Source organism: Eubalaena glacialis, chromosome 7 (genome assembly GCF_028564815.1).
Source record: "Eubalaena glacialis isolate mEubGla1 chromosome 7, mEubGla1.1.hap2.+ XY, whole genome shotgun sequence".
NCBI classification, from domain to species: domain Eukaryota; kingdom Metazoa; phylum Chordata; class Mammalia; order Artiodactyla; family Balaenidae; genus Eubalaena; species Eubalaena glacialis.
In genome coordinates, this window is record NC_083722.1 from 70,916,242 (window position 1) to 70,944,229 (window position 27,988).

General features: G+C 45.9%; 2 protein-coding genes and 1 non-coding gene across 3 annotated transcripts in view; 2 read left to right on the top strand and 1 right to left on the bottom strand.

Annotated features, from left to right (window-relative positions):
• Window positions 1–20,908, top strand: part of LIMD1 (LIM domain containing 1) — a 71,790-nt gene extending 50,882 nt beyond the window's left edge. Inside the window, exons 3-8 of the mRNA XM_061196629.1 lie at window positions 7,895–7,962; window positions 10,462–10,524; window positions 14,394–14,524; window positions 15,140–15,191; window positions 15,708–15,776; window positions 16,929–20,908. Coding sequence (XP_061052612.1) covers window positions 7,895–7,962; window positions 10,462–10,524; window positions 14,394–14,524; window positions 15,140–15,191; window positions 15,708–15,776; window positions 16,929–17,066 — 521 coding nt within the window. The 3' untranslated portion in view covers window positions 17,067–20,908. The remainder of the gene's footprint in view (window positions 1–7,894; window positions 7,963–10,461; window positions 10,525–14,393; window positions 14,525–15,139; window positions 15,192–15,707; window positions 15,777–16,928) is intronic.
• Window positions 20,909–24,638: 3,730 nt separating this feature from the next.
• Window positions 24,639–24,711, bottom strand: TRNAR-ACG (transfer RNA arginine (anticodon ACG)). The gene has a single exon. It is a non-coding gene; the product is annotated as a tRNA-Arg (tRNA).
• Window positions 24,712–25,033: 322 nt separating this feature from the next.
• Window positions 25,034–27,988, top strand: part of SACM1L (SAC1 like phosphatidylinositide phosphatase) — a 60,757-nt gene continuing 57,802 nt past the window's right edge. Inside the window, exon 1 of the mRNA XM_061196630.1 lies at window positions 25,034–25,151. Coding sequence (XP_061052613.1) covers window positions 25,120–25,151 — 32 coding nt within the window. The 5' untranslated portion in view covers window positions 25,034–25,119. The remainder of the gene's footprint in view (window positions 25,152–27,988) is intronic.

Sequence of the window (27,988 nt, forward strand, 5' to 3'; positions counted from 1 at the left end):
TGGTGTGTATGAGCTCTGGCACGGCACAGCTGGCTCCAAGTATGTGCCACCATAGGAAGTGTGAGGACAGTGATTTGTCACCACTCAAGGGAGTCGCGTGGGGAAGAGGTGTGATTAGGAAGGTCAAGAATCCACCTTCTTCCCCTCCCACAGTCTGAGAAATACTTGTTCCGGGACAAAGGGATATTATATTGTGATGGGAAGAGTGTTGACTTAGCACTAGTGAGACCTGGGTGCAAATCCCAGCTCTTCTGCTTAGCTTCAGACACACAGCCAAGTTTGCCTGACCGCTTTAGCTTTTGTTTCCCCATCTGCAAAACGAAGGCTCAGTAAACTTGCATATAATGCGATAAGTGGAGTTAAACTGCTTAAAGCATGGGGTCACATTATTGCAGGATTAACGAAATGACCCCCGCCAACCTCCAACACCCGCCAGCCTGGAATTCTCAGCTGGTTGTGCTGTTCCCGCCTGTCCCTGTCCTGGCTGTGGTCTGGCGCCACCTAGTGGTGGTTGGCTGCTCTAGCTTATTTGTCAGTGAGGGCGGTTCTGGGTCCTGTGCTTGATTGGAACTTTCAGGACAGTGGCCTTGATTCCAGGAATTTCCAGGTTCATTGGTTTCTGTTTCATTGGCTAGATCTGGAGTGATTCAGACGGGAGGATACCTTCTCTCTGCCTCCCTGCTTCTCAAGATGAGTTTGCTTGCTGTTTTCTGCCTGGCCTCACTGTCACTCACTGTGTCTGTGGTAGAAGATGGGGGTGAGTCACCAGTCACGTTATAGCCACATGGGTGCCATCGCAGAGGACTTTTACAGAATTGTCAAGACAAAGAGATACAACGTAGGTAAAGTGCCCAGTACATAGAAAGTGCTTTAAAAAATGAAAATGCCCTTCTCCGTTCCCTGGTAGGAAGAGAGAAACTGGAATCCACGTGGAGGTGTGCACTCAGCAAGCATTAAATAGTGCGGGCGGGCTCATGGCACAATGGAACAAGCACGCACGTCAGCGTCAGACAACCTGGCTTCCAACCTGCCCACTTACTGCCTGGGCGAGCCTCTCTGAGCCTTGGAATTTATGAAATGGAGATGATAACGTTTAACCTATAAGTATGGTGTTTTTATGAAGAGAAGAGGAAACCCAGAGAGCTGGGAGCAACCCTGGGTGTCATCTCCAGTGACTCCCAAGAGTAAGCAATTCCTGCATCTTTGCACTGCTCCGTGATGTTGACACGTGACGGGTTCTATTTCTGCCTAATTCTTAGGTGAACCCTTTCCACGCTGGCTGAATCCTAGAGTAGGTGACACGGAGTGGTTTGTGAAACATCTCTGTGAAAGGCATGTGGCAGGTGTGGACAGAAAGGGGGCTAATGATGCAGTGATATGTGTGGCAGTGTTTTCAGACACCTTTAAAACTTTTTTTAGTATATGAAAGTTCTAAATATAGTACTTGAAACATAGAAGGCAATTAACAGATGTTAATTTTTTTCTCTCACTCTGACAAAATGCAAACTAAATATGGGTGTGGGAGCCAGTTTCTAAACGCAGGGGGTCTTTTAAAACTTTAGTGAAAACTGGAGTTTGAGTCCTTCAGAGCAGAGGAAGGCCCCACCTTCTCAGGACTGTGGCGGAGTCCTAAATATTTTTTCTTTTTTTGGTAATAAAGGAAATGCAGATGCAACCTCTGAGCCCTCCCCTGGCCTCTGGGGTCTGGACATGGGACTCCTCAGCTCTGGGGCCTGGCAGCAAAAGGATTTGTCTAGGGAGTTCCCTGGAGGTCCAGTGGTTAGGTCTCGGCGATTTCACTGCGGAGGGCCTGGGTTCGATGCCTGGTCGGGGAACTAAGATCCCTCAAGCCGCGTGGCCAAAAAAAAAAAAGAGGATTTGCCTAGCCAGTTGGGCACTTTTTAAAATGATGATCAAAGTGATACCTGTTCATTATTAAAAGTTTGGGGATGTGTAGGAGAGTATAAAGAAGCAAACAACTAGCTAGCACCCCCCACCCCGCATCCTACAGATACCATGTATGTCTCCTCAGAGGCACTGTCATTCTTGGACAGATTTCCTTTCCAGTCTTTTTTTCTTTGAATTTCTTCTTTACGTAGTTGAATCTTACTTTTTTTTTTTTTTTTAACTTTGCACATTATTACGTAAGAGTTTTCTTTTAAAAATTAAGAAGAAAGTATTGTTTCTCAGATTATGGATACATAATTCCAGAAAAATTTAATCTAGAAATGTATGAAGCAGAAGGTGAAATTTCTCTCATACCATCTTCCAGTGTACTAAATACTAGAAAAAAAATTTAAATATTGAAAAGTATAAAGTGGTAAGTGAAATTTCCCTTTAATACAACCTGTCAGTGCTATATAGTATTAGATAAGTTTTAAAAAGAAAATTATAAAATAAGAAGTGAAATTTCCCTGTAACACCATCAGCCAGTGCTAACCACTATTAGTTTTAATATGCAGTCTTCCAGTTTTTTTTTTCATATCAGTGGTGTGTGTGTATGGGTATAGGTTACTGAAATGGAATTGTACTATAAATATAGTTATCTAGCTTGCTTTTTTCACTTACTAATGTAATTCGAGTATCCTTCTATAGTATAAGCATTTTCTAATACGAATGAAACACTTATTTGACTGGTATTTTAAATGGCTACGTATTACATTTAAATGTGTTCTGTTTTATGTGATCATTTCTCTAAGGCTGCCAGTTTGAATCTAAGTAAACATTTATTCACATTTCCGATTCTTTCCCTAAGCTAAGTCCCAGACAGCCCAATTGAGTCAGAGATAAACATTTTAAAGTTTCCTCTCCAGGGTGAGTTAATCATTTTACACTCTCCTCTATAGCTTACAGAAATATGCACTGACAGCCATCACAAATGAATATGACTGTTTAAAAAAAATCTTTGTTGTTATCATAAGTGGGAAAAGCTCTTGTTTACTTTGTGTTTCTTACAGTGCTGGAGGGTTCGACACTTTTGCACGTGTGATGATATTCCTCTGTGATTTTTGGAACAGAGGTGATCTACCCTCTATTAAATCAAAAAGCTAATTCCTGCTTAGATCCTTTAGAACTTCCCCGACCCTGTTCCAGGAGCCAGAGCGGGGCGTTCTCCACGCCTTGCCTCAGAAGCCTCACCTCTATCTGGGAAGTCCTGTGCGTTTCCAGGCGGCCTCCTCGCTCCCTCTAGTGGCCTCCTCAGTAGCTGCAGCCTCGCTTCTCTTCCTCTCATCAGAACCCGCTCTTCCCAGTGGGACATCCCAGAAGGGAGCAGCAAAGCAACGGCGCTCCACGGACTTGCAGCCAGACGGTGTGGGGATTGTTCTCCTCTTAGGGTGGGCTGTTTGTGTCCTTGTCGCCTTGGCTGCCAGGGAGGGACTGGAAGCAGGACATAAGCTCTCACCCCGAGCCTGGCGGGGACACAAGGCAGAAAGGATACTCTAGTTAGTTTTCATTTTCCTTTCTAAAACTCTGAGTCCTGTGGAGTCTTTTTATAGAGGGGCAATTTGTAAGTCAGTAAAGTAATTAAGTTTAACTTCCATGGCTGTCAGAGGGTTCTGTTAGTGAACCCTGAAATCACTGAGCTGTAGGTACTCATTCTTGTTACCCTAGTTTAGTTGGGAAATGCTTGTGAAGGTTCTAGAATGAGAACTTCCTAGAACAACTTTGAGGTGAGGACAGGAGGGAAAGTTTGGAGAACTAAAGACTTCTAACGTATGCCCCATTGCCATTCACACCCTCTCACTCCATTAAAGTTTGTTTCAGGCAATAAAAATAATATACATAATCATTGCAGAAAAAAACTAATAACATCACCATTTCCTTTACTCAGAGATAATGACTGTGCATGAGCATATAAGTGTGTATGTATATCCGTGTCTGTGTACACACACACACACACACACACAGATGTTTTTAACCCCATTTTGCAGTATTTTAAATATTTCTCCACTAAATATTTTTGGAAAACAATCTTTTTTTTTTTTTTCTCTTCACTCTCCTCTTCCTGTCAGAAACACATTCTTTAATATGGCTTCGTAATAGTACATAATTTATCTGATAAGAATTAGATATTTGGTTGGCACTCATTTTTTAAAAAATTTATTTGTTATTTATTTTATTTTTGGCTGCGTTGGGTCTTTGTTTCTGCACGCGGGCTTTCTCTAGTTGCAGCGAGCAGGGGCTACTCTTCCTTGCAGTGCACGGGCTTCTCATTGCAGTGGCTTCTCTTGTTGTGGAGCATGGGCCCTAGGCACGCAGGCTTCAGTAGTTGTGGCACACGGGCTCAGTAGTTGTGGCTCGTGGGCTCTAGAGCGCAGGCTCAGTAGCTGTGCTGCACGGGCTTAGTTGCTCCACGGCATGTGGGAATCTTTCTGGACCAGGGCTCGAACCGGTGTCCCCTGCATTGGCAGGCGGATTCTTAACCACTGCGCCACCAGGGAAGCCCGACACTCATTTTTTTGTAAGCTGTTATAAATGATGCTGAGATGAAGATCCTTTAAACAATTTGATTATTTCCTTGGAATAAATTCCTGCAGTAGAATTTTTGGGTCACAATAATCCAAACTTTCTAAATTCTGTTGAAATTTAATATTAAATTTGTCTTAAAAAGCTTGTTTCAGTTTCTGCTTTTCCTTGCAGAGTGGAGAGTGTCAGTCTGTCAATGTCATTACTAACACTGTCATTCTTTTTAGCCTTTGCTAATTGGATAGACAAAGCTTGGTATACTATTTTAGTTTGCAGTTATAAAAAAATATGAGAAAAGTTGAGGATTCTTTTATATTCATTGGTCATTCATACTACTTTTGTCATTTTCCCCCCATTCTTTGCCCAGTTTTAAAATATTGGGCTGTTAATTGAGTAATTTGCATATTGGGGTTAAGTTCTGTTTGTCATATAGTCATATATAGTACAGGTGCTTTTTCTAGCATGTCGTTTGACTTTTGGTTTATAGTGTTTCACCTAAAGATGTGTGTGTGCAGTTTAAAAACGACAAGAAAAAAGCTAGAAGAAAGTACCATAGGAAATAACCCTTATTTACGTACCACCCAGAATGCACAAACATTTATATGTTGTCATTTTGGCTTATTTTTAATAAAGGAAGAAGAATATTACAGATAAATTGGAATCATGTTGGTTCCCCCTCCCGTCCCATTTCCCCCTTCCCCAGGGCAGGTACTATTATGAATTGAGTGTATGGATCCTTCCAATCCCAGCTTTTATACTATTACCACATATACAAGTATCAACAGACAATATTTAGGACTAGTTTTGTGTATGTAACTGACATATACACTCTCTCTCATAATAATGCATCGTTGAACAGTTTTCCTCATTTGTATATGAGGATTTTCAGTTCAATTCATAATGATACATACAGACCTAGTTCATTCATTTTGATTGCTGTGTAGTATCTCATCCATTGAATATAACTCTAAATTCTTCCTCAATGTATTTATCAATTTTTCCATATTGGTGAACACTGAAGATGCTCTGGGTTTCTCAGTTTTCATTTCACCCCTGCAGTGAACATCCATACATGGACCTCCTTCTGCACACTGGGGGATCTTCTCAAGGGGTGTCCCTAGCAGTGTGTTGTGTGTAATGTCAATTTTCAGGTCAACTGGCTCTTGCCAATTCTTCCCAAAGTGGTCAAGCCAATCGACATTCCCACCAGCAGTGTGAAAGGGTCCCTCTTTTGTCTCACAACTTCGCCAAGACAGGGAGTTGTCAGACTTGGTGATTTTTGCCCATCTAGGGATGAGTTATCTTCTCATTGTGGTTTTAATTTGCGTGCGCTGATTGGTGGTGGGATTGAACATCTTTTTCAATGGTTGTTGCCTAGAGTTTAACAGGTTTTGTAAGAGGGAAGAACCTTTGTATTCTATTACAAGTTAATCCCTAAAGGTATGTTGCCTTTAAGCTTAAAGTATACATAATGGCCCATCTCTGGGAACCCTGGCTCCCAGGTAATGCGCATTAAGCTAAAATACCTTTGTTTAGCTCACAGGAAACATCCTGACCAGACCCACCCGTGAATGGCTGCATCCCCCTCTGGAGGCTGACTGGAACCAGGAAATGTTCGGCTTTACTCCCTCCCATTTAGTATAAAAGAGCCTGAATTCTAACTCAGGCACGATGGTTCTTTGGAATAGAAGTTTACCATCTTCTTGGTCTACTGGCTTTCCGAATAAAGTTGCTATTCCTTGTCCCAACGACTCGTCTCTCCATTTATTGGCCTGTCGTGGGGCAAGCAGTATGAGCTTGGACTCAATAACAGTTTTCTCTTCTCTACACCTTCCTTTGATCTTTTTCCCCATTGGGTTGCTTGTCTTTTTCTTAGGATTATTAATATTCTTTGTATGTTTTAGATACTAATGCCATGTTGTATGTTGTAGCCATCTTCTGATCCCTGACTTGCCTTTCCTTTTATTCCATTTATTGCCCTTCCCTTGGTTAGACTGTTACCAACACCTCTTAGTCTGAGGCTGAGTTGAAATTACAGTTACGTCCTCAGGGAATGTAGCACATGCTCAGAGCATTGTTCTAGAGGAACCCATCAGAGGGTTGGGGAGACATTGAGATAACAGTAAATCTGGCAGCAACTAACACCCCGCAAAGGGTCTGATGAGGTCAGGAGAAGGTCAGGGCCTTCCTGATAAGCTTAGTATAGAGGCAGGCAAGTGGATGGTCAATGCGTGGAAATCCTTACCGTGCTAAAGTCAAAGACAGTTGCCTGTATTTTCTTGTAATAGCTTTTGTTTTTCGCACTGAGGTCTTTAGTCCATCTGGAGTTTTTTGCTTTTGTAGTTTCATTTATTTCTTTCTGTGGCTTTTCCCCTACATTGATGCTTTCAAAGTCCTCTCTGAGCTCCGATGAGTCTTCATCAGCAACTTCTCCCTCGTTACCTTGTGCTCTTTGCCTGCTCTGGGGCGTCACAGGCAAGGACACCCATTGTGTATGGAGGGGACTTCTCTGTGTCTCAAGCACCGTTAATGTTTTCGACATCGGTGATTTTGGTTTCAGGTGACTTTAGGCCTAAGGAGCTTGATTCCACTAGTGTTTAGAATTCATTCAGTTTTTGAAACTTCCACGGAGTCTGTTGGGTGTGATTTGTGCGTGGCCCTGGAGGTATTCTCAGATCTGGGGTTGCTGCTGAATACAGATCCAGGGTCTCCCACAAAGATGCTCCCGCTTACCTCGAACAGGTGGCCCATTGTGTTTTTTCATAAGGGATCCAAGGAATTGATACAGTGTGCTATTCTTGTCAGTGTCCTAGCTCTATGGAGACTAAAGTTACATCTAAGGAGTCAAGGTGCTTTGAATTTTTCCCACTCCCACCCACTCCATTGAGATCAAGAGAAAATAGGAAAAATCATCATCTTTTCAACAGTGTGTGTTTTCTGTGGTTCAGATGAAAAAAGATGTGAAAGTAAGGAAGATAAGAGCTGACCAATTTATAAGGAATTTCCTGATAGGTTGTCACCAGCATCCCCTGGAGAACATGTCAAAGGTGATGATGCCCAATGTCTGTGGGAAACGGCAGCGTCACAGGAGACTGTTGCCTGGTATTCCCACATGTGGATGCCTCTGCCATCTTGTCACCCAGTGTCTTGCTGGCTTCCTTCTCAGCAGAGACGAGGTGCGAGAAGTGGGTGTAGGATGATTCCCAAGTCAGTCTGCCAGGCAGCAACCACCAGGGGACACTGTCTTCTGGCCTGAGTCTACCTGTTACCAAGGATCACAGCAGCTTTCAGGAACCAGAAGCTGTTATCGATAATTGGCATTTTTTTGCATGATTATTTCTGCTTTAAAAGATTTTGCCTTTCTTTTCTCTTTTTTCACTGCATATTAACATTTTCTTTTTACCCCCCCTTTGTGTTTTTTCCTTAGGCCGGAAGCTGAGAGGAAAAGCCTTTTATTTTGTCAACGGCAAAGTGTTTTGTGAGGAAGACTTCCTGGTGAGTTTGTCACCCAAGCTTCCCCTCCTTGCAGTCCTGCCCTGAGTCAGGCGGCCGCGTGCAGAGAAGCTGGGCTAAGCAGAAGAAGGTGGTTTCTCTCTGTGGTCCCTAGTGCCATCTGGAAGCTGCACTGCTGGAGAAAGGGGTCCTGACTTTCCTTCTGCAGAAGCATGGGGTGGCCCACGTTCCCAGGCAAATGACAAACTGCAGAGCTTTGTGCTTTTCAGGGACTTTGGGGTCGCTCAGCCTGTCCTCTTGTGCTTTGCCCATTTCTGCCTACTCCACCCAGCTCTTAACTCTCAGTCTGGGACCTGGGCCCCCTTACTTCTCATCCTGCCTGCCTCTCCCACGCACTGAAAGTCTGTCCATGTGCCAGTGACTCCCACATCTGAACTCCGGCCATGTAGGCGCCTCTGAGGCCAGCTGTTCACAATCTCCCTGCCCATCAGACAGTCCACAGGGTTGTCCCCAGCCCATCCGCCAGCCCCTCCCACTGTACTTGAGAGTCACCTGAAGCAGAAAAGTCCCCTTGCCTGGGACCTTATCTCTGAGAACAGTGTCCTAGGTTCCTCCTCTACCCCTCCTCTTTCCTGTCTCTCCTAGAGTGTGGCCAAGCATGGGGCCTGGTGCCACCGCGTCCTCCCCAGGCCTGTGTGGCTCGTGACGTCAGCATGGCTCCGCCGCCCCCTCACTGCTGTGCTGTGTCACTGCCCAGGCCCGGGATCCAGGGTTCAGAGCATGCGCAGGAGCTGTCTGCGGTCTGGGCAGCCTCGCATCTCACTCACTCTGAGGCTTGCGGTTCTCTGCACACCATGGCCCCATCCTGTGTGCGTTAGCTTGCGCTGGGTCCCCTGTTTGGAATGTCTTCACCCTTCGTTTGCCCAGATCACCCGATGGCCTTCATGTTCCCCCGCCTCGCAGTGGATCTCCCCTCCTGTGTGCTGCTGCTGCCCCGGGCTTGCCAGTGGTCAGCGCACCGCGTGTCTGTTTACAAGTCTTTCCCTGACTTGACCGTAACTTCCTAGGCAGGGAGGAACATGCTGCTTCACCTTTACACCTTCAGACCCTAACACAGTGCCAGGCATGGAGTGCTGCCTGGTCAGTGGGACGACCAACGTGAGACCCAGAGATGGCTCGGGGCCAGCTTCTCCGTGGATGTGTGGGTTGACTCATTATGACTCATGTTTGCCGGCAACAGCCAAGCAAACCCAAAGAAATAGCTTCCTGCGTGCCCTCAGGAATCACTTCCTCCACATGTTCACTTCAGTCTCCGGCGCTGTGTGTTTGATAGTCAGATGGTGGCACACCAGAGTTGACTGTCTGCCAGTTTCACATCTGATGGGCCAAGTGCCTGTCCTGCTCCTGGAGTCTCATGGGCTCTTGGTGGACCAGGTGCCCACCCCTGGGCAAAGTCTTGGGTGCTGGATGACTGCGAGGCTCTGATTGGCCAGGTCTGAGCCAGTGCCTTGCCTTGGAACCCATCATGGGGTCAGCCCCACGGGAGTCACAGGACCACAGGATGGGGAATGGGGCTGGATCCCAAAAGAAAATAAAGAACTGTTACCCCTAGAATCAGGAGGAAGTGCTGGGCAGCAAAACCCCACACTATGTGGTGTAGAGTTGCAGAAAATTTCCCTTTTCTTTTCCACTTTCCTTTCCATTACATTTCCCTTATTAAGTTGTGTTTGCAATATTTAAGCTTCTAGTATCTTCCAGTGTGTAGTATCTAGTCTGTTTTCTGAGGTGAGTTCCTCGTTTCTTTTAAGACTAGAGCTGTGTGTGTGTGTGTGTGTGTGTGTGTGTGTGTGTGTGTGTGTGTTTTGGTAAGGTAAGGTAAATAATATTTATCCAGTTTCTTTGAAGCTAATTGTAAAAGGTATTGGCTTTTTAACCAGACCCAGACTTGAATTTGAATCCCATCCTTACCCCTTACAGGCTGTGTGACCATGAGAAGGTCACTTAACCTTTCGGAGCTTCCCTTTGCTTCCATTTGAGAAACGGTGTAATATATACCTTGCAGAATTGTTTTGAAAATTAGAGTGATGGTCTCAAACTTGAGTGTGCATCAGAATCCCCTGAAGGGCTTGTGAAAACCCAGGCCAGGCCCCACCCCCTGAGTTTCCAGTTTAGTAGGTCTGGGGTGGAGCTGAAGAATTTGCGCTTCTGACAAGTTCCCAGGTGATGCCAGGGAACTCCGTTTTGAGAACCACCGGATGAGAGACTGACGCCTCTCTCTGCGCAGCCTCTCATGCAGAGCCTGGCATGTCATGGGTGCCTGGGTGCAGCTGTTGAAGGCGAGTGGTATTAGCATTTGTAATGGCTTTTGTGGCAGAGGATATTCCGTGATTCATCACACTGTTGTCCACGGGGACATGACAGATCCTGTGTAGAGTGACACATCTTTCTGAGAAATTCCTTGTGTTCCTCATGACTGGCAGGGAAGTAGCAAGATTCCTCTGCCCCGCCTGGGTTTAACTTTCTTTTCTCTTTCCACTGCAGTACTCTGGTTTCCAGCAGTCTGCTGACAGGTGTTTTCTTTGTGGACATCTGATCATGGACATGGTGAGTAGGGGCAGCCGAACCAGATAATAGCATGGTGGGAGGGGGAGGCATTCAGAGAAGAAAGAAATTAATAATAGAGAACAGTGTTTCCTACCTTGATTTGTGGCTACATCTGTTTTTATTAAAAGAAGACCCCATGCTTGCTTGCTTGCTGTAGTGGACCCGCATTTGGCTTTTACTGGAATTAGCATCCTTCGCCATCCAATCCACATGATGTCATTGCTGCTGGCACTCTCTCCTTTGGGCTGTTCATGTCACATTGGCCTCCCTCTGATTTTCCGTGATCCTTGTGGCGTCCCAGGTGAGATGCCAAACGGAGCTGCAGACACCTCAGCTACTTTGGAATTGGGTGCAGAACGTCAGATAACACAGTTGTTTTCCCCCCATGTTCTTCCCGGCTTGATCATTTCCTAAGATGAGGTCTGGGGCCCCGTTGTTAGTTCTGAGATAGCAAAACAGAGAGCAGGTTTTATCCATTCCATTCCTCGCTCAGCCATGGCTCTCTGAGCTTGTCCTGGGCCTCAGTGCCTTTATCTTTTGAGTGGGGACAGTTCTTCCTTCCTGGCCTCCTTTTAGGGTAAGGTTGTGAGGTTAATGAATACAGAGTTCTTATTTTCTCAGGGATCAAATTGCTCACCATTGGAGAACGGCCCTATCGAATTTCTTTAATATATTGGTCAGAGAAAATCGTTGTATAACATCCTATTAGTTGAAAGAGTTAAATCCCTCTCTAAGCTGAGCCATTAATTCCATTCTGGAGAAGGGAATTGCTAGTCATGAGTTTTTGTTTGTTTGTTTGTTTACCTTTTTTTATTGAGAAACAACTCAGAGGGCGTGCATCTTAAGTGTACAGCTGAATGAATTTTTATATATTTATATACCTATGTGTAAACACCACACAGATCAAGGTATAGAACATTTCCAACATCCAGAAAGACCCTCTCCCACAAAGATACCCACTATTCTGACCTCTATTGCCCCAGGCTGGTGCTGGAATTTCATACAGGTGGATTCATATAGTATAGATTCCTTTGGGTCAGCCTTTTCTCACTTAGAAAAATGTTTTTGAGATTCATCCATGTTGTTGTCTGTGTTGGTAGTTCATTTATTCTCATTGCTAAGTAGAATTCCATTGTATGGATATAGCACCCTTTATCCATTCTCCTGCAGATGGGAATTTGGGTGTTTTCCAGTTTTTGGCAATTTATGAATAAGTTGCTGTGAACGCTCTTATGCATGTCTTTAGCGGACATAAACACTCATTTCTGCTGGTTTTATGCTGACAGGTATAAAACAGTGAACCAGAGCTGTCCCTGTTTGTGAACAGACCCTGTTGCCGTCCAGGCTCTGACACTGCACAGCACAGCTTGGTCCTGTGAGCGGTGTCCTGATAAGCAGCTAAGGCCTCCCTAGGAATGTGGCCCTCCACCCATTCCGCCAGGGGAGGCAGGCGGAAGCCACACACCCTCACCCCTACCTTCCCCAAGTGCCTGCCCAACTCCACAGGGCTCCATTTCTTCAGCAGATTCTGTCCTTGATTTTAGAGCCCTTCTGACAAACCCACCACATATGAGGCGAGGCCAACAGTGTCCAAATTTATGGACATGACTATACACTGTTCTTATCTGTGGGTATCCTAAGCCTTCTTTGGGCCTCAAGGTGTTTCATTTATCTATTACTACATGACAAGCCACCCCAAAACTTAGTGGTTTAAAACAACAGTGATTTATTATTTATCATGATTCCATGGGTCAGGAATTAGGTCAAGGCTCTGCAGGGCGATTCTTCTGCTCCATGTGGCATTAGCTGGGGTCACTTACTCAGCTGTGTTCAGCTGATGGCACAAGATGATCTCTCACCCTCCAGGCCTCTCTCCCCGTGGCTACTAATCTTTCTCAATAGTCTAGCCTGGACTTCCTTTCAGCAAGAGAGGAAGTAGCAGCTGCCAATTTTCTTACATCCTTGACTTTAAAATCTCAGAACATCATTTCTTCCTCATTCTATTGATCAAAGAAAGTCACAAGGCCAATCCCAATTCAAGGGAAGCAGGGAACTGAATTTTGGAGACCATCTCTACCTCATGGGATAGCATGAGGTCTCATTCCTCTCAGACTTAAAAACTTTCAGCGAGTGACTGGTAGTGACACTTATTTTTAAAAATAGAGCGCTTAATTGCCACCAAGAATTATAATAATACAGAGAAAGGTTCCTTCAGTTACCATTCTTGGTTCTCCAGCAGAATTCAGTTGTGCAACTCTTGGTGTAAATTGTCTGTCTCTGCTCCATCTTTGTTAGTAGAGGGGGATACTCTGGGCTTGGAGGTTGGAACTGGGCATTTTCCCACATGAAAAAAATTATTACACCTAGTCAGAATGCAGCAAAATGGTATCTTTATCCTACCATACTTCTGGCAAAGTGTGGGTTAAATTAATTTAAGGGTCTCTTTCTGCCAAGACAGCATTAGTCTGGGGGCCAAATGCATTCCAGGGTCCAGATTGCCAAGGGGACTCTGAAGCCCAGCCAGTTGTTTTTCCTACTTTGGCAGCTTGCGGAGCCTGAAATCCCAGAGGGAATGAGGAAGCTTGAAAGCTGAGCTTTCAGAGGAGAGCTGGGCTAGCACGACGTCCGGTGCCCCCCGGCTGCAGTGTGTGAGGTGTGGCATGGCCAGAACACAGCATGGCTTTCCCACAGGACTTACGATGCTCTGCCAAGGTTCTCCTTGGTTCCAAGTCCCCTTCCTTCTGCCTGTCGGAAGGCTTTCCGTGTGGCCCCACTCAGGGATGCTCATGACCATTCTGTACATTCCTTGCCTACGGTGTTTTGGTGCAGGCTTGCTGGTGTTGATTCCATAGTTCCGTTGTTTGTGCTAAGTTTCATGGCGCAGGTAATCGCAAAAATGAATCTGCTACTGAGTCATCAGAGATGCTTTCAACTGTAGATTACAGAAAGCCCAGACTCAACTCAAACCAATGGTTCTCAAACTTTAGCATGCATCAGAATCACTTTATTAAAACACCCGTTGCTGGGATAGGGCCCAAGAATGTGCATTGTAAACAAGTTCCCAAGGGTTGCTGATGCTGTAGGTGCAGGGACCATACTTTGAGAACCACTGACTTAATGGGAAAAAATGTTTTATCTCACCTAAGAGGTTTGGAGGGAGGCAGTTCCATGGTGAGTTAATTTGGTGACTCACTGACACCACCATAGACAGGACGTTCTTTCCCTCTCTTCTTTCTCCCACCCTCCGCGTCTAGGTTCTGTTCTGGTTTCAGGATGGCCTCTTACAGTTCCAGGTATCAGTCACATCCAGATCAAGTGATGCCGAGAGGAAGAAGGTGCATGGGTCTTTCTCCTCACTGTGTTTCAAAGCAGCAGCAACAAAGAGGCTTTACTTACAATTGGATTTGAGATAATCCGGCTTCTGGATTATCACGCTGCAGAGTCAAAGCTGCTTAGTAGGGGCACCCAGGAAGGAGAAGTTAAGAGGTTTTTCCCAAGCTCTTCCATTTCCTTGTGGAGTTTCCTTTAATCTTTCCATGTACTTGCTGCTTCCCAAATCTGAGGTGGAGCCTTTCATGGCCCTGCTTTGCATCATTTCCTGCAGAGAATCATGTTTTTTGATAGAGAACCCTCCCTTCTGGAGGTTTATGAAGTGCAGGAGAAGGATCCCATTTTGTTTCCTCCTACTTATACCTGTAACTAGGTTAGCCTTTCCTGCCCCCATCATCTCTTGACTTGGTCCAAGTGAAACTGGGATGAGGGTGGCAGTTGCTCATATGGACCCTCGGCCTGATGTGTCTCTCCCTTCCACTGGCACTTCCTTCCCTATAATCCCTGCTGAGTCCTGACCTCTTCCTTTGCACCCCCAGATCCTTCAGGCCCTGGGGAAGTCCTACCACCCCGGCTGCTTCCGCTGTGTCATCTGTAATGAGTGTTTGGACGGGGTACCCTTCACTGTGGACTCAGAGAACAAGATCTACTGTGTCCGGGATTACCACAAGTAAGGAGGGCCACTTGTGTAAGCCACACTGGCTGAAACTCAACAGGGTGGAGGGTGGGGACCTGCTGAGGCACGTCTGCAGGCTGCTTGCACTGTTGTCGACAGTGCAGCGAACGTGCAATGGTTTTGAGGGGTGTAGCACGGGCCTCGGGGGTCAGCGGATGCCCATGCAGACAGGAACTGGTTAAAGAATTATGTTTACTGGAAAAACAGGACCAAAAAACCTATAATCAGATGCCTAGCTAGGCCTCTGGAGGAATGTGCCAAGCCCTGTGGCTCCAGCCTTACCAAACTTCAAAAGGCCCCGATTCAGGGCTGGTCTCCACCACCCTCAGTTTGCCTGGGCCTGTGTGAGGCACCATGAGGGGGGTAAACAGGTCAGCCACCAGCCCTAGCAGAGTGAGAGGGGGCAAATGCACTTGTTACCGCTGGGGAACAATCCCGAAGCAATAGTCCCAGGAGTGTGCCGGGTCTGTCTTTATAGACGAGCTAGAGGGATTCACGTGAAGAGTGACGGGTGGGAGGCAGGGCCGGGCCACTGAGGAAGGCTCCAGGCACAAGTCTCCCAGAAACACCTCAATATGCCCTTCACTGCTTCTTTGCTTCTCCTGCCAGGGTGTTGGCCCCCAAGTGTGCAGCCTGTGGCCTTCCCATCCTTCCACCTGAGGTAAGATGCTTTTTCAACTCTGCTCCTGGGGTCTTCCAAGAGACGAATATCTCCCTGGGTCATTTACAAGATCTGTGTCCTGTCCTTATACCTCTTTAAAAATCCTTCTAAAATCTCAACTCTGAGATAAATGGTGTCCTCACCAAGAAGCCCCTTTCTCACTAGCTGCCTTCCCTAGCCCAGTGTCCTTCTTATGCTCTGTTTGTCCCTGTAATTGGGTCAAATTCTCTGACTTGATACTAACTCCCAGATGAGACGATGAGCAGATGAACAAGACCAAGTAGGTGGTTTTTTCGCTGTGGACTCTGACATTCCAGATGGTAGAGCTGCATCCCTCTCACTTCCTGTCATCTCCTGTACGTGTCCTTTCTTCTGCTGGTGTTAGTATCCGCTACGGATTCCTGCTCTTCTCCTAAGGCCGCCTACTTGCTACCCCAGAACCCTCCCCCACCCTCCTGGCCGCGGAGCCCGATGGCCCCCCAGCTAGCCTCTGCTTCTTGCTTTCCTTTGGTCCAGGGCTCAGATGAGACCATCCGAGTTGTGTCCATGGACAGAGACTACCACGTGGCGTGTTACCACTGCGAGGTAGGCCCCCCCCCGCCCTACGAGGCCCCCAAAGCCCATCCTGGAAGTCCAAGAGGAAAGCATCACGGGCTGATGGAGGCAGGATGTGGGCAAGGGGCTGCCCTCCAGAGCTGGTGGAAGAAGTGGGGTGAAGCCTGATTTGGTGGTGGGGGGAGGGAGGTTGGAGAAGATGCATAAAAGTCTTTACTGTTTTCTCCATGTTTGTAACTACCAAGCCCTGAGCCCGTCACAGCTGCTCTCCCTGAAGCCACAGAGTGGGAGGGTCACGGGGGGTGTGGGTTTCAGGTCCTTTTGGGGGACCAGATTGTCAGGCAGCTGTGTGATTTGAGGAATAGACTCCCTCCCCTCCAGCTTGTATCTGTTCTATCTGCCGGGAACCCCTTTCTCAACCGAGCCCTGAAAATCATGACGAAACCCCCCCTTGGAAACAGGCATGTCGCTGGTTGGTGTAAAGGCAGGTGGGGCCCATCTGTCCCTTCTCTGTTGTGTCACACCCCAGGCTGAAGGAGTCACTGGTGCCCCATGACTGTCAGGAGAGCCAGAGGTTGTGAAGGGTGCAAACGCGTTAAGTGCTCGTGGAATTTCAGCCAGAATTGAGTGGATTCACCAAAGGAAGGAGATTTATTTTGTGATGCTGTGGGTAGGGAGAACAACGAGTGTGGGTGACATATAGCTTGATCCCACTGCCAGCACTGAAGAAATAGGTGGGCATCACTGTCGGTTGGTACCCCAGGTGCTGGAAAAAAAGGTAAAGACACTTGCTCAACTGTGCTTTTATTCAACCCAGTATATCCAAAATGTTATCGCTTCAACATGCAGTTGAGAGAAAAAATTTTTCCTGAGATATTTTACATCCTTTTTCTGTCCTAAGTTTTGGAAATCTGGTGTGTGTGTTTGCACTGACATGACATCTCATTTCTGACCAGCCCCATTCCAAGTGCCGGAGAGCTTCATGTGGCCAGTGTTGGACAGTACAGTCCAGACCCTCACTGGGCTGGAGCTGCGTGTCTCTGCACTGGCATTTTTTTTGCCCGGAAAGAATCACACAGCGCCCTCTGCTGGTTTTACAGGACTGTGTGTGGCCTTTGTGTCACTCTTGCAGTCTTGTTTTGTTTTGTTTCGTCACCACTGGATGTTTTTGCCTCACCCCAGGACTGCGGTCTGGAGCTCAATGATGAAGATGGTCACCGCTGCTACCCCCTGGAGGACCACCTGTTCTGTCATTCCTGCCACATCAAGAGGCTGGAGAAGGGTCACTCATCCACAGCCTTTCACCAGCACCACTTCTAGCCAGAGCCTCCTGCAGACCTCACGGTGGGGAGGAGGAGCCAGGGTTGCACCATGAGAAGTCCGCCGGTTAATTCCTGTCACCCTTGGGGAGGAATTGGGAGCGGGGGAGTGGAGGGGAGGCAGGTGCCTTTCCTTTAAACAAGGAGGGGATCCCTGCTGGTCTGGGATTATGTATTTACCAAGTGCCTTTCACTGCTGCCACACCCTCATCGTATACTCAGGAAGAAGCCCCAGCAAGCGTGGCATGTGACAGGAGATCTCATTAGTGTGACTGAATGAACCTTCCTGTCCCCTCTGGGAAGAGTTCACACTTCAGTGGGAAAGGTTTGCACTGAAAAGAGATTTCAGCTGCCGATATGTTCAATCCTTTCCCTCCCCTTCGGAAAATACCTGCACCCAAACACCCCCTCCCAACCCCTCCCCCGCCCCACACACACCATAATTTAAGATTTCCTTCCACTCCAGAGCTTCAGTTCTTCTGTAGAATGGCTGCAAATTTTAATTGCATCATTGCAAGAGGGATGCTCTAACGTGTGCTTTGTATCTTAGGAAGAATTCACTTGGTAAAGCAGAGCTAAGGTGTGAAATAAGTGAGATGGGGTTTTCTCCTTGTGGCCTGATAGCATTCTGTGTGCCCCTGGAAATCGTCACTCCTTTAAAGGCAGCTGGCGGCCTGATGGAGGATTGATCCTGTTCTAGGAAAGTGTGCTTTGGGATGAGAACTTGGTGCAGGCGCCAGGCCTCTTTTGCCCGCCTGTTGTGCTTTTTTTCCTCTGGAGCTCTCAAGAATCTGGGACTTCAGAGTTCCCCCTGCAAAGGCTGGTCTCGGGATCTTTTGTGGGGATCCTCTTATGCCTATTTTCGCTTCTTTAACAATGGACTTTGGGGAAGTGTGCCCACATACTGAGACCTGACCCCTTATTAATGAGGAGAGTTTTTGTGTGTAAGATCTCAAAGCCAGCCTGGGAGAGAGTGCCTGAGCATAAGTTATGATATTCATTTCACAGGTTTCTCTCTTGCCAATTCAGGCATTATGCTTGAAGAAACCAGTATAAGGTACACTGCTTTTGTCTGTTTTTTTTTTTTTTTCTTTTTCTTTCTGTAAAAATTGTTTCCCTCTACTTTCAGTCTCCCACACACAAAAAATACCTCACAGATAAGAGCTTCAGATTAAGGAGGAATTTGGCCATCACACTGGACTCAGCCAGTGTGTGTTAGGAACCTCTGGCTTCACCCAGGTCAGACCAGTGGGTCAGGGCACTGTAATCTTAACTAAAGTTCAGCTGGGAATAGATCTGATTGATACTGGGTGCTCCTGCCTTACGCATTTCATCATGCTGGCTCCCCGGGATGGCAAGGGCTAAGGGAGGGCCACCTACTGGCAGGATTTCAAGGCCACCTCTGCACTGAAGAGGCAAAATGTGCCCTGTGTGTCACACTCCTGAGGCCAGAGGTCAATACCCCTGGGTATTTCAATGAGAAGAAAGTGTGAGAAAAAGGTTGGCTGGCATTTGGCTTCTCAGCCCACGGGGAGGGACCCCGGGCCTTGTCGCAGGAGGGCAGGGGCCATCTCACCACTGCCAGCCAGGCTGGGAGCATGGCAGCTGGCATCTGCTCTCTGCCGCCTCACCTCACATCCAGAGGGAGGGGATTGGGTGGCTGGGGCCTCAGAGGGCATCAGTGGAACCCAAAGGCACAAGGGACTCACAGACTATTCACTGGGCCCAGTTCTACTTCTAAACCATGCTTTGACTCATTTGGTAGCAGTTGCCTGTAAGAAGCACAGAAATGGCACCATGGATTGTCTTTTCCATTTTTGTTAAATTCATTCTGCTGGAATCCTTTGGCCAGATGTTACTTCAGCCCAAGCTGTGTGATTCTATTGGTTCCTTTTCACAGGCTGAGCCTCCTAAAAACCCATGAATGTTTTTAGGAGGGCTAAAAATCCAGGGGGCTGGGGAGGTGAACCCTGGGGTCCCCCCCTCCCTTCCCAGCACACCATCCAGCTCAGCCTTGGCAAGGCTGGTGGGCAGATGCAGCCAGCCAGTATGTCTCAACCTGTCTCTGCCAACCTAGGATTATTTCTGGCCTTGATGACACACCTTTGCTCCACTAATCAAGTCAAGCAGAAGAAAGAAAATTGCCTTGGAGCCACATCAGAAGTAGCAGGGATTTGTTTGCAAATTGGGTAACAGTTGAGCCTTGAACAGCACGGGTTTGAACTGCATGGGTCCATTTATATGTGGATATTTTTCAGTAGTAAATACTGCAGTCAGTACTACATGAGATCTGTGGTTGGTTGAATCCACGCTGCAGAGGGACCATGATTACGGACGGCCGACTATAAGTTATATGAGGATTAACCCTTAAGTTGTTCAAGGCATAACTGTAGTTTAAAAATCTGATTCATTTTTTAAATGAAATTTTTAAAGTGGCCTTGATTGAGGTAATTTTGATATCTCAGCAAATATTTTATACTGCTGAAGAAGAACAATAAGAGAATTTCTAGACACCCTAGAAATCTGAGCAGCAACTTCTCTTACTGTCAGTGTCCCTGGAGAGGGTACTGGGTAGGAATCTCCTACCAGTTTTGTCTCCTCCTCAGGCCCTTGCAAAAAAGCCATGAATAGATGCCCACTTACCTGGTATTTTAAACTTTCTATAAATTATTAGCCAAATAGAGCTATAATGGGGTTGTATTTATAGGCATGTAGAAAGAACACACAAGCACTTCGTAGACCAGGATGAATAAGTTTGTTTTAAAAGGTAGAGCAGATAGCCTTATCTTGAGCTCCCTAGATGACTCTTGGGCTTTAGATAAACAAGAATTATGGCCTGATTCCAGACGCCAAAGCCAGCCTCCAGCCTTCTCCCTTGCCTCACTTTGCCCACTAGTTTTTTCTTGTCATTTCTTCCCCTCAGCTAGGGTCATTCAAAAACGGCCTGAGTGATCTGAGAAAAGCCAGGAATGCAGTTTGGCCTGTCATAGCAGGATCCTCTCTCTCTGACATTATCCTCCCATCTGTGGTTGAGTAGAGAGTAATTTGTTCATTTTTCACACAGAAGGGCATTGAGTCCTGTTGGGTCATTGCCTGCACGTGGCGGCAGGACTTTCTATTTCTCCATGGTTAGTGCTTGAGCGAAAGCCTCTTTCGGCTGAGTCCACTGAGGTTGTGCCACTGAGTCCTGGGAAGCCGGTGGGATTATCAAGGAGTTCTGATTGCTTTCAAGTGCTGCCATCACCTTGTTTCAGTGGACTTGAGTTACCCAAGATGAAAAACAGAAATGTTAGAATTTGAGAGAATGATCTGGAATTCACACTCCTTTGCAGGCTGTTTTTGTGTGCCGTTTCCCACATGTGTGAAAGTATGAGAGCTATGATGGCTGCTAGTGCCCTTGCAAAGAATGTGTGCAAGACTTGACCCCAAACCATTGTTGCTTGATGCACTTGTTAAAACTGTCGACCAGGAAACCAAGTGCTTTGTATTCTCCTTTGTGCCAGGAATGAGTCCTAATTTCCCAGTTACTATTGGAAGTAACTTTTAAAAGCAATAGGAAAAAGATGAGGAAGATGTGTTAGCTATCAATTGTTCTGAGCCAGAACTGGACAGATGTGGGAAATTTCTATATAGTGTATGAAAGTTTCACTCTGCAGGGAAATTATTTTCCCCTGTGTCTCTTCTTTTACTTTAATTGGTTCAAAATATTGTTCCTGTAAAATTATTCAAAATTTTACTGTTACTATAAAATTATTCAGAATATTGTTACTATAAAATTATCCAAAATATTGTTACTATAAAATTATTCAAAAATTTACTGTTACTATAAAATTATTCCAAATATCATGACAATAAAACTGCCTTAATTTGTAGACTATTAAAGTGATCTCCAACATAATCATGTTTACTGGGTCTTCTTTTGTGTGTATGGAGTACGCAGGTGGGGCTTTTTGCTAAGGGGATTTGGTCTTTTAGAGCTCTGGATTCTTTTTTTTTCTTTCTTTCTTTTCCATTATGGTTGATCACAGGACACTGAATATAGTTCCCTGTGCTATACAGTAGGACCTTGTTGTTTATCCATTCTGTATGTAATAGTTGGCATCTGCTAATCCCAACCTCCCAGTCCAACTCTCCCCCGCCCCCTTGCCCCTTGGCAACCACAAGTCTGTTCACTATGTCTGTGAATATTGGTAATTGGTAATAATGTCTGTGAGTCTGTTTCTGTTTCGTAGATAAGTTCATTTGTGTCATATTTTAGATTCCACATAAAAGTGATATCATATGATATTTGTCATTTCTCTTTCTGCCTTACTTAGTATGATAATCTCTAGGTCCATCCATGTAGCTGCAAATGGCATTATTTCATTCTTTTTTACGTCTGAGAGCTCTGGATTCTTAAAGGAATATTCGGGCGTTGAAACTGTGTAGGGTCTCAGATTTTATCCTACTGGCAAGCTAATAAGCTAGCATGCCATGGTTTTGTGGATCCTGGCAGAAGTTATAAGACTCCTGGGTCAGAGACAAAGGACACTTTATTACTCACAGTAGCAGCAGTAGCATTTCACACTGTCAGCCTTTGCACTAGTTGCCTGAGCGCCAGTTCCTACAGGGCCCCGTGAAGAGGGCCAGGTGATACCTGCACATGCGGTGGGCTGTGTTACAAGAGGAAACCCAAGCTTAGAGAACCACAATCTTTTATAAATGGGCAGTAAACCTGCCTGACTTTTGCTCCAGAGAGAGACACTATCTCTTCCATCCAAGTCTGTTTACTACACAAACATCCTTGAAAAGGTAGTCTGGAAGTAAGGCAGTGCCTCCCTCACAAGATGTGTAGGAATGTGAGAGACCCTGGGAGAATCGTATTCCAAGCATGCAGTTTCTTCACCTGGGACCTTATTATTGAGACTTTTCAGGTCATGCTCAAAACGGTGGTCGTTTTGTCTCCTTCCCTTTTGCGTATGTTACTGTTTTTTCTAATGAGGTTATGACCAAAGAATTCCAGAGGTGAGTGACCCTCTACATTTAAGGCAACCACATACAGGAAGGCAGGACTTGCAGAGGGAAGGGGCAAGCAATGAGAGAGTGGCTATTCCGATTTTACAAATGTAGGCTGCTGTTTTTCTATGACCCTGATGCTACAAGGGATGAAGATGTAGCCAGGGGAAATGTTGTCTGGGCCAGGGTGTGCCCAGGACTAGAGATGAGGTCTCCCGATTGCTAACTAGCATGGGAGAAGGGGTGAGGAGCCAAGGTATGTGATTGCCATCTATACCCAGACAGGGAATAGCCCTGAATCTACTCATGTGGTCAACCCTCTGGTGCACAATAAGCCCTCGGGCAGGGTGGCTTTGGGGTCAGAAGCCCGGATTCAAGTTCTAACTCAGGCTTCACCACCAAATTGCTCAATGAACGTAAGCAAATTTAGTTCCCTCATCTGTAAAAATGGGGATAACAACCGAACTTACCTTACAGGACTATTGTGGAACTGGCTGAATTAGTCCAAGTAACGAGCTTAGAGCTCTTAATTTTTCAATAATAGTCACAGGTTTTAAGACTTACTTGATCTTTCCATTGGGACAACTAACAAAATAAATTACAAATGGGTTAAAGTACATGGAAAAAACAATACAAACACAATTTGAAAAGAGCAACAGAAGAAACCATAGGGTAAATATTGGTAAACTGGAATATATAAAAGTGAAAATTACTTGAGGTTCAAAAATACTATAAGGAGGGCTTCCCTGGTGGCGCAGTGGTTAGGAATCCGCCTGCCAATGCAGGGGACACGGGTTCGTACCCCAGTCCGGGAAGATCCCACATGCCGCGGAGCGGCTAGGCCCGTGAGCCACAACTACTGAGCCTGCGCGTCTGGAGCCTGTGCTCCGCAACGGGAGAGGCCGCGACAATGAGAGGCCCGCGCACCGCGATGAAGAGTGGCCCCCGCTCGCCGCAACTGGAGAAAGCCCTTGCACAGAAACGAAGACCCAACACAGCCAAAAATAAATAAATAAATAAATTAATTAAAAAAAAAAAATACTATAAGGAAAAGGAAAATATAACAAGCTAAAAAAATTGCAATGCGTTCGATAGCTGAAGAATTAATATCCTTAATGTATTTAAAAGTTTAACAAATCTATAAGAAGAAAATGAGTACATATATCAAGAGAAAATATATACATCAAGTAATATAAGTAAAAGGAAGTTCCTTTTTTCAGTTAAGAAAAGTGCAAAAAAATCATAATGAAATTTATAATACTCAGTGTCAGCATGCAAGGAAACTGATGCTATTGATGGAAGTGTGTATTTGTTTAAATTTTTTGGCAGGCAACTTGAAAATATGTACCAAAGTCTTAAAAAGTCCATGAAATGGACCTTAAAAATGTCTCTCTGATCATTCAACATCTAAAAATTTGTAAGATATCAGAAATAATTCAACATAGCATTATTTTTTAAAAAGTGTTAAACTGACAACAACCCAGATTCCCAACAAAGAGGGTAATGTTTAAAATATCTAGTTTTTTGATGGGTTATCTTCAAAGAATATTTAATGACCATAAATCTCAGACAAAAAGCTAAGGGGACAAAATGAGAACACAAAGACATTTGTGACAAAACCCCAAATTTGGAAAAACTACGTGTGTAGGTTTATATTAAAAAGTGTGGAAGAAAAAGTCCATAAGGAAAAAAAATTATGACGTTAACAGTAATGACGGGGGGGGCGGGGATTATGACGTTAATAATAATTATCTCGGGATGGGAATTTGCGTTTTTTTGATTCCCAGGACTTTTCTGTATTTTACAAGTTTCCTGTAATTTGTTCAGGAGGAAGAAACGTTATATTGGAGAGATTAATTGATCGATTGAATGATTAGTTATGGACAGTGTCGGATGTTTCAGCCACTCTTCAGGTTTGACTCTCCTTTCCGCCACAGACCTTTCGGTCCTTCTCAGGTCTTCCCCCCAGGCGCCAATAAAATGAGGGGTAATATATAATACTAGATTACCTGGGGTCTTCGTACTGTAAAAACACGCATGTGCTAAGGTTTCCCGATTCACTGGGGACCAGGAGCTCTCAAGGGACAGGGCTGCAGACTCCGATCACTTTGCGGACCCCCTCTAACGCGCGCAGCCGCACTGCAGCGTTCCCGTCTCCGGGGCAGGTTAGAGCCAGAGCTCACCAGATCCTGGTAAACTGGGACTGTGCCGCTTTTTACGTCACCGTAGGGGTTCTGCTCCACGGGAAAAAGGGCCAGAACTGCTGCCTTAAATGCGCTTTTGTGTCATCCGCTAGCTAACCTCGGGCCACAGCACGCCCCCCTACTGCAAACTACCACCGTTCTAGGTGTGTTTTCCTACATGTACCCCATTTACAGAGTCTCCTCGTGTGCATCATTAATTAGGACGCTTTGCAGTTTACAAACCACCTCACACAACTCCGGCTTCCAAACACAGCTTAAAAAATGACATTTCGGGCAGAGTAGCGTTAAAATTCAAGATATTTAACCTTCACCCCAGAGTCCTTTCTATGGACGTCCTGTAACATCAAACCCAGGTGTGGCTAAAAAGTACACCTCGAGCCAGCCAGGAGTCGAACCTAGAATCTTCTGATCCGTAGTCAGACGCGTTATCCATTGCGCCACTGGCCCCGTACTAGCCGGGTTTGCACTGTAGCGTAGATCACGCCTTACGCATCTACAACAGGCTCCCCGACACTAGCGCTGCGCTTCCGCCCCTGAGCCGGGCGTCGCGGCGCTAGTCCACAGCTCCCAAGGCTCCGCCTTTCCCCAACCATGCGCTCCGCCAATCCGCAGCGGTGACGTCACGGCGCTCTTCGGCGCACTCCAATCCGCCGCGTCGGACTGCGCCTTTAGCGTTCTCTAGCGCGCGCGCTAAGTTTGTCCACGGCCGCCTCCCGTTCGGGAGGAGCACGGCCGGGCGGGGAGAGGAGGTGGGACGAGGTGGGGCGTCGCGGCCGCCGTGCCAGGGTGACCGGTAGCGCCGTAGCCGAGGTGGCGGGGCGGGCGGAAAGAGCAGGGAGGAGGCTGTGGTGCAGGATGGCGGCAACAACCTACGAGCGGCTGAAGCTGTGAGTTCCGCGGGCCGGAAGCCGTTGCCCGAAAGGGTCTGCGGGGCGGCGGGTGGGGCGGCAGGTGTGGGCCGCTGGCAGCGGGGAGGCTTCCTGAGTCCCGGGGCGGCGGGCCGGGTGTGGGAACCCCGCGCGCTCCCCGCCTACTCGCCGGGCGCGGCCGCCCCCGGCGCCGCGCCCGAGTCGCCACAGGCCCGGGAGCGGCAATCCCGCCAGCTTTTCTCCGCTCGACTCGGCCTCAGAGCCCACGGCGAGGGACCGAAGCTGCGCACCGTCTTCCGGCGAGCCGGGCTCGGCGTTTGGATGCAGCCCTTCGGGGCACGCTCCTCCCTACTTTATTTTATTTTATTTTATGTTTTATTGTTTGGGGAGGTGGCGGCTAAATTTATCCTTATTGCTTAGGAGAGAAAACGAGATGTTTTTTTCTTATTTCATGGACCCATAGCAGCATGTTAGAGGCCACACACAAATGGATAAACCTTTCTCTATCTGGCCATTGAAGCCTTCCTGACCGGTCTTTAGGATGCAGGAAAAATTTAAAGTACAGTCAATACTCTTAAGGTCCTAAAAGGTTTACTTGGCTTTAAATATTATACCGCCCAATCATAAAGCAGATTGTTAAGTCCATGTGGACAGCCAGGGGCTACTGTCGAGAATTTTGGCATTGCAAATTGAATTTTCGGTAAAGCCAAGCTCTTGAGGCTCTGAGAAATAGGCTCTGGTTGTTAGAGTTGTAAATTAGGTATTTGTAGGGTTTGGGGTTCGTCCTGGGTTTAAAACAAAAGCAAAAACATGTATTTCCCTTAGCATTACTATCAGCCCCTATGCTTTTCTTGTCTGTGAATAACTTTGTTCTACTCACTTTGTGTTTACTGCTTTACCTCTAGACTGAAAATCCAGTGACCACATCTCAGAAAGTCTTTGGCACCAGAAGCAGATGTGATTTTTGAGAAGCTTATCTATCCCTAAATAAGTTAAAATATCTTGGGACTTAGGCACAGGTATCGCATTTCCTATACAAGGATATGAGGACATCAAGATGTGGTTTGGGCACTTCCTATGCTCCCCAGAACCTCAAGCTCACTTAACTTTCTGGAAGTTTCAGTTAAAAGTTAGCGCTGCAGAATTGGAAGTGAGGCCATCTCGACATCAGATGTTTTGCATAAAAGAAGATTACTTTTTCCTCAGTCCACCCCCCTTGCCTCTTCTCTTCACTGTAATTCCCTTGAAAAACCCCAGCTGCACACTTCCCTCCACATTTTCCTTGCCAGGTTTCCTTATTCTCTCCCGGTTCCCCTTCACAAGGTGATCACCTTGTTGGTGAATGAGTCTAGGAAAGTGTCTTTGACTGAGGTACTGGCGGGGGCCAGTGTCACGTGTGCTGTGTTGGCTAATTAGGTTATTGTTGTCTACCTGATAGTCACTACAGGGTTTTAATGTGATCCTACACCAGGTCTCAGTTGTGTTTAAGAAATATGGAGCCTTGGCTTGATTGCAGCTCAGCGTTAGGTTACGAAATGCAATCGAATTTTCCTGTGGCAAAGATTGAATGGGATGGAGAACTTGAGAGTTATGATGATAACTGCCAAGGAGGCAATAAATGCCCAGTCCAGACCTTAAAAAAAAAAAAAAGCTCTATATCCATAAAAGAGAAAGGAAATTTGGCACTGAAGTGGTGACGCTGATGCTTTTGTATTGATTTTTGTGAGAAGTGGAAACTATAAATTTGGGGGAAAAAGTAAATCTGGGGTTATATGAAAGTCATTCTCTAATTTTTCAGTGCTGAACTTTTTTCCCTGAAAAAAACTAGTTCTAAGTGCTCCTGTAAATGAAGATACAACTTTTTTACAACTTTGTTTTTCTTTGCCAAGGAGTTTGTGAGTTGGAGTTTCTGCTCTTATTTCTTTTGTTTGGCCCTTGCTGCTCTGAGGCGTGGTTTTAAAATGTGGCCTCTGACCTAAGGTGTATTCTTCTTTAGATGCATTGGAGGTGGAAGTGGTTTCTGACCCATATAAGAATTAGTAGGGCATAATGGCCATTTTTAAAAGTGCCTAGAGATATGTTTTAAGGAAGATCCGTACTAGAGATAGTTTGATTATTTTATTATGAAAGTATTGTTACTGGGTTTATTTAAATATCGAAGTGCTTGGGATTTTAAAAATTTGTTCTGTGTTATGCCATACATTTTTTCCAGTCCATCTCTGTCCTGTGGTGTTCACCTTCCTAATGCCCTAAGTTTCATCCTCTACTCTCCTGCTTACAATCTCCAGTTCCATTTTATTGACTTACAGGAATAAGCCCACATTTCTTAGTCACCTGTATTCTAGCCTCTTCACAGTCTATCCCCTAACCTTATTTCCCATAACTGCCTAGTGCTTTTTTTTTTTCCTTTTTTTCCCTTTCACCAGACTTGGCCACCCTCTTTTTGCTTCAAGCTTGGGCTTATTTTGATCTTTCTATCCAGAATGTTTTCTTCCTCTCTCCCCTCTTTACATGCTGATCACATCTATGGTAGAGCCGAGACAACTCAGGCTTTTTAAGTCAGAACAGACTTAGATTTATTTAGACTTAGATTCACCTGCTATTTGCTTTGTGTCCTGACCATGTTACTTAATCTCTCTGAATCGGGTTTTCATCTGTAAAATGGGAACATTTCTACTTCACAGTATTATAAGGACTGAAAGAGCGTAGATGAAACCAGCATACTTAACAGATACTCCTCGTCTCTGCGGAGCCTTTTTTCCAATGTCTTTTCCTTCACTGAGCTCCCATAACAGTCTACTATCACAGGAACTAGACACCAAACGTCTATATGAGTTTTCACATTCTGTCTCTTA